At 41.3% G+C, this 6,948-nt stretch overlaps 1 protein-coding gene across 1 annotated transcript; it reads right to left on the bottom strand.

The window, feature by feature from the left end:
• Positions 1-305: 305 nt before the first annotated feature.
• LOC110933930 (putative F-box/FBD/LRR-repeat protein At4g13965) lies at positions 306-1,451 on the bottom strand. Its single transcript, XM_022177130.1, has one exon. The coding sequence runs from the start codon at positions 1,449-1,451 to the stop codon at positions 306-308; it is 1,146 nt and encodes a 381-aa protein (XP_022032822.1).
• Between the last annotated feature and the right edge of the window lie 5,497 nt (positions 1,452-6,948).

Raw genomic sequence — 6,948 nt, 5'->3', positions numbered from 1 at the left:
TGCATATTAATCTGATTTGAATTATATTTTGTAAACATATAATATAAATAGTTTTCTTTTACATGCACATGTTCATAAAATGTATATAATGTGACTGTGTTCGAATTTATTGTGAAAAACACATTAGTTTACATTCTACACACGTAACCATAATATAGTGTTTCAAAATTTTACAAGTTACTTTCTGTATCAGCTTCACATGTACCTGTGCATGCAGCAGTTGTAAGTTTAATATAAAAGAATTTAGACTGACCTTACCAGCAACCAGACAATGATTTCTTCATGCTGCAGACAGGATCAAAACACTAATAACGGAACCGCAAAATTGTTGGATTCAAATCGATATGAATCTTAATAGCTGGAGAGCTGCGACTGAAATAATCGAAAACACCGGAAAACCCAGTCAAGGAATGCGGTAGCCAGTGGCCTGAAACCACAGTCAAACTCTGCAGACTTGTGAAAGGGCAATTTCGTCTTTCACACAATTCTGGGAACATAGAAAGAAGCTTCAAGGCTTCTAAGTTTATGGTAAGAGACTTTGCCTTATAGAGTTGTTGGAACGTCTTCATCATCAACTCAAGTAACATAGAATGCTCCTCAATAGATCTATTATAGATCGTTTGAAAATTTACTGTATTTAATGAATTGAGATCTTTGGCTGATAACGAAAACCGAGCAATGCCGTTATACGTGAACAATGAAAGCTTTGGTGCGGAGACCACAAACTCACACGAATGATAAATACCGATCAAGTATAGACTCTCTAACTCACTTGACTTGATTATGAAAGTATCAATATCAGATAACGTACAGTCATCCAACGCAAGAGTTTTCAGATTCGGAAATCGGGAAAACAGATCAACAGAGTTACTTGCATCATCATTAACAAGTTGTAACGTGAATGTAACACGTTTAATAGTTAGAGTGGTTAGAGCCGGAAAATCCCATGTCAGAGATGGACTGATTTTAAGCCCAAAATCAATGTTCAGAGAAAGGTGTTGGAGATATCGAGATCTAAGCAAAGATGAATCAAATCCGCCACGTCGTGTTAGCTTATCACCCGAGAATTCAATCTTTAGCTTCCGGGTCTTGTGCGACATCGCATAGAGTATGATCTTTTTAAGAAGCCGAAGAGTGATTGAATTTGATCGGAACGCGATGGTGGAAAGCTCCGTAACGTCATCACGCTTAGATAGAAAGCGTTGCATGAAATTGGGGAATTTAGAGCCGCTTACCTGATCGGGAGATGGACCGATCTCGAAGTTCAAATGCGGGTGCGATTTCCATGTATTTTTCCAGCTTTGTGATAGAAGACTACTTTGAACAACAGATCGAGTATCTATGAACGAAAAAATGTGATGGATCACAGCATCTGGCAATCGGGTGATCCGATCATCTTCCGACAGTTCCCGAGCCATACGTCTAGCCTTCGATGAGTTCCTCCGAACCATTTTTTAGAGACAGATGCAACGATCCCCGATGGATTTCGTTGTTCACGAAAGAAAGAAACGCAATGTAGAATGGGTTAGGGTGTGTGTGCCTTTGTGTTGGATAAAGGATTTGGAAGAAAGTGATTTGGAGCCCTAATTCTGTATAAGCGTTTGAGTTTTGGTTTTGGGGCTGCATATTGACGATTAGCAGTTTTATTTACTTACGCTTTGTAGCTCTGGGTTCATTGAACTTGGACAAATATGGATACCGTCGCAAATGTGCATATACCATGGATTATATTTGTTGTTCAATTTTTACTCGTTACTCAATACTCACACAAATCAGTTAATAGATCATCAAATATACTAAGATGGTTAGCCTTTACTCGACTTAATCTGCTAGTATTATTGTACACGTAACTCCTTGAACTAAAACTCACAAAGCTACCACAAACGAATAAATTTATTATACAGAACTATTTATGCATGTTCTCGTTAAGGGAAATTTGCTAAAATTTATGAATATTGTTGGTATCATCGTCATCTGAAACCCAGGACCAATCGGAACGGATGGACTTGTGACCACAAACACAATCATTCACGTACAAACCACAACACTCACACGAATTCATGATAACTAATTGAAACGAGAATGATTTGCAGAAAACAATAACTAACCGAATGAATAAACTTGATTGACTGAACTTTGAATATGATAACTAACTTGATAATACACACGTTCGAATATTCTGATAACTACCGGTTTGATAGGGAAGTTTGGCAGCGGCTTTATAGGGATCAAGAGGCATGTCTCCAACAGTCACGTTGTTTCAAAAGAGATGTGACGATTCTGAATAACCGCCATTCGGTTATGGAGACACACCGGTTCGCTACTTGGCCCAACTTCCTCATCAATAACCGGCTGTTTAATGGACTGGACATACAAATCGTTCGACCCAAACTGGTGGCCTACGGCCCAACTAAAATACATAAACATAACTATTGTTTTGACCCAATACTAATAGACATAAAACAAACAAATGTAAACAGGCCCGAGGCCCATGTTCTGGACTCGGATGATTCTTGCTTATCGAAACAAACTTCATTCTCCCCCTTAAGCAAGAAATGTCCGAGCTCTTCGATCCGATTACTCCTTGCGGTTGTTGGTGACTTCGATCTTCACCACCACGTCATCATCACTTGAATCTTCGATCCATCCGCAATTGCTCGAGCTCTCGGCCATACCAACTTTCTCTCTTGCACGCTCCTTCTTGATGTAATCAAAGTACCATTCGACCAACTCTAGATAGTAAACGAATGCAACCTTCATTTCATAAGCGTCGTCCTTGTCGTAACCATACTTCTCCGATATCTCGCCCCATTTGTCTTTTGCCGTTATTTCATCAAACCCACCATTGTGCCTTACGATGCGGTGTAGTAAAATGAGGCTAACATCACGACCATCAATTAACTCCGGTGGCATTGCCTTCTCACAAACAATTCCAAGAAAGTTAGTGATGAACCAAACCAAAATTCCTTCGAATGGTGCGTCGAAGAATCTTGGATGCTTCTTGACTTCTTCGTGTAGGGTGATTAGATCTCCTGGTTCGACACAACTTTCCATGATTAAACCCCTTTCAACAACATCCTCCTCGAGTTGAGAAAGAGTTATTGCCCGTTCCCGAAGTAATTGTCTTGATTGGTGTGGATTATCCTTTTCGCCTTCGAGGTAAATCATTAAAGCTTTCTTTGCCTTTTTCGAGTACACGACTTTCCTTGCACTTGGGCGTTCATCATACACTTTCTTTTTATTTTTGACTTTTCAAATTCTCGCTCATAGTAATCCCCCAAACATTCTTGAAACTCCTCCTTTTCTTTCTTGTACCCATTGTCGACCCCAAGATTATCATAAAAGGCGTCAAGATGATCTTGTTCCAAGTCGGTTTCCGACTTGTCTTCGTAAATATCAAAACCCTTTGATCGACAACCGAACATCTTCTTCAATACGCACTTTTCACCCATAGTAACCGTCTCGATTCCTTGAAACAGGAGTTGTTCCAAACTTAGAACATTCCTGTCAAGTTTTGGTGCGTAACTAACACACGGAATTGTCTTGTCCTTGCCGTCCACCGGCACCCTTACTTCACCAATTCCATGAACAAACGAAACATCCTTCTTGCTTTCATTCTTTACAACCCCAAAGTGTCTTTTAAAACACTTGAACAAATTACGGTTTCTCGTCATGTGCGTCTTAAACGTAGGATCCACGACCCAAATTGAATCCCACTTACCCCCGCAAGTATCCTTTACAATATAATCACACTCAACTGGTAAAGGTGATAATATAATATACTTACTAGGGCAAATCGACGCGATGTGGCCAAACTTCTTGCACTTGAAACACCGAACCCCCGGTTTTCTTGGCCTACCCACTGGTGCATTGGGTTTCTTCCCGTTCTTCTTCACGAAACCCCCTCTGAATACTTTCTTTGGAAACTTTACTTTTGGTGATACCCCGGTTCGTATGGTTGGCTTCCCCTGCGCGTACTCATCCACTTCCGCCGCCCGGCCGCACTCTCCACCACGAACAAACACATCATCACCAAAATCGGTCATAACCGATTTCCCCTTGTTTCCACCGATTCGGTTCTCTCCTTGATCACAATTCCTTCCGGTTCCTGTTAAACCTTTGGCTCTGATACCAATGTTGGTATCATCGTCATCGGAAACCCAGGACCAATCGGGACGGATGGACTTGTGACCACAAACACAATCATTCACGTACAAACCACAACACTCACATGAATTCATGATAACTAATTGAAACGAGAATGATTTGCAGAAAACAATAACTAACCGTATGAATAAACTTGATTGACTGAACTTTGAATATGATAACTAACTTGATAATACACACGTTCGAATATTCTGATAACTACCGGTTTGATAGGGAAGTTTGGCAGCGGCTTTATAGGGATCAAGAGGCATGTCTCCAACAGTCACGTTGTTTCAAAAGAGATGTGACGATTCTGAATAACCGCCATTCGGTTATGGAGACACACCGGTTCGCTACTTGGCCCAACTTCCTCATCAATAACCGGCTGTTTAATGGACTGGACATACAAATCGTTCGACCCAAACTGGTGGCCTACGGCCCAACTAAAATACATAAACATAACTATTGTTTTGACCCAATACTAATAGACATAAAACAAACAAATGTAAACAGGCCCGAGGCCCATGTTCTGGACTCGGATGATTCTTGCTTATCGAAACAAACTTCATTCTCCCCCTTAAGCAAGAAATGTCCGAGCTCTTCGATCCGATTACTCCTTGCGGTTGTTGGTGACTTCGATCTTCACCACCACGTCATCATCACTTGAATCTTCGATCCATCCGCAATTGCTCGAGCTCTCGGCGATACCAACTTTCTCTCTTGCACGCTCCTTCTTGATGTAATCAAAGTACCATTCGACCAACTCTAGATAGTAAACGAATGCAACCTTCATTTCATAAGCGTCGTCCTTGTCGTAACCATACTTCTCCGATATCTCGCCCCATTTGTCTTTTGCCGTTATTTCATCAAACCCACCATTGTGCCTTACGATGCGGTGTAGTAAAATGAGGCTAACATCACGACCATCAATTAACTCCGGTGGCATTGCCTTCTCACAAACAATTCCAAGAAAGTTAGTGATGAACCAAACCAAAATTCCTTCGAATGGTGCGTCGAAGAATCTTGGATGCTTCTTGACTTCTTCGTGTAGGGTGATTAGATCTCCTGGTTCGACACAACTTTCCATGATTAAACCCCTTTCAACAACATCCTCCTCGAGTTGAGAAAGAGTTATTGCCCGTTCCCGAAGTAATTGTCTTGATTGGTGTGGATTATCCTTTTCGCCTTCGAGGTAAATCATTAAAGCTTTCTTTGCCTTTTTCGAGTACACGACTTTCCTTGCACTTGGGCGTTCATCATACACTTTCTTTTTATTTTTTGACTTTTCAAATTCTCGCTCATAGTAATCCCCCAAACATTCTTGAAACTCCTCCTTTTCTTTCTTGTACCCATTGTCGACCCCAAGATTATCATAAAAGGCGTCAAGATGATCTTGTTCCAAGTCGGTTTCCGACTTGTCTTCGTAAATATCAAAACCCTTTGATCGACAACCGAACATCTTCTTCAGTACGCACTTTTCACCCATAGTAACCGTCTCGATTCCTTGAAACAGGAGTTGTTCCAAACTTAGAACATTCCTGTCAAGTTTTGGTGCGTAACTAACACACGGAATTGTCTTGTCCTTGCCGTCCACCGGCACCCTTACTTCACCAATTCCATGAACAAACGAAACATCCTTCTTGCTTTCATTCTTTACAACCCCAAAGTGTCTTTTAAAACACTTGAACAAATTACGGTTTCCCGTCATGTGCGTCTTAAACGTAGGATCCACGACCCAAATTGAATCCCACTTACCCCCGCAAGTATCCTTTACAATATAATCACACTCGACTGGTAAAGGTGATAATATAATATACTTACTAGGGCAAATCGACGCGATGTGGCCAAACTTCTTGCACTTGAAACACCGAACCCCCGGTTTTCTTGGCCTACCCACTGGTGCATTGGGTTTCTTCCCGTTCTTCTTCACGAAACCCCCTCTGAATACTTTCTTTGGAAACTTTCCTTTTGGTGATACCCCGGTTCGTATGGTTGGCTTCCCCTGCGCGTACTCATCCACTTCCGCCGCCCGGCCGCACTCTCCACCACGAACAAACACATCATCACCAAAATCGGTCATAACCGATTTCCCCTTGTTTCCACCGATTCGGTTCTCTCCTTGATCACAATTCCTTCCGGTTCCTGTTAAACCTTTGGCTCTGATACCAATGTTGGTATCATCGTCATCGGAAACCCAGGACCAATCGGAACGGATGGACTTGTGACCACAAACACAATCATTCACGTACAAACCACAACACTCACACGAATTCATGATAACTAATTGAAACGAGAATGATTTGCAGAAAACAATAACTAACCGAATGAATAAACTTGATTGACTGAACTTTGAATATGATAACTAACTTGATAATACACACGTTCGAATATTCTGATAACTACCGGTTTGATAGGGAAGTTTGGCAGCGGCTTTATAGGGATCAAGAGGCATGTCTCCAACAGTCACGTTGTTTCAAAAGAGATGTGACGATTCTGAATAACCGCCATTCGGTTATGGAGACACACCGGTTCGCTACTTGGCCCAACTTCCTCATCAATAACCGGCTGTTTAATGGACTGGACATACAAATCGTTCGACCCAAACTGGTGGCCTACGGCCCAACTAAAATACATAAACATAACTATTGTTTTGACCCAATACTAATAGACATAAAACAAACAAATGTAAACAGGCCCGAGGCCCATGTTCTGGACTCGGATGATTCTTGCTTATCGAAACAAACTTCAAATATGAATAATGTAACATGAAGAAGATATTTGAAGTTGGATTATTCTTATCTA

This window comes from Helianthus annuus, chromosome 16 (assembly GCF_002127325.2).
Source record: "Helianthus annuus cultivar XRQ/B chromosome 16, HanXRQr2.0-SUNRISE, whole genome shotgun sequence".
Classification (NCBI taxonomy): Eukaryota; Viridiplantae; Streptophyta; class Magnoliopsida; order Asterales; family Asteraceae; genus Helianthus; species Helianthus annuus.
Note: the sequence above shows the minus strand (reverse complement) of the source record. Positions and strands in the feature narration are given on the sequence as shown.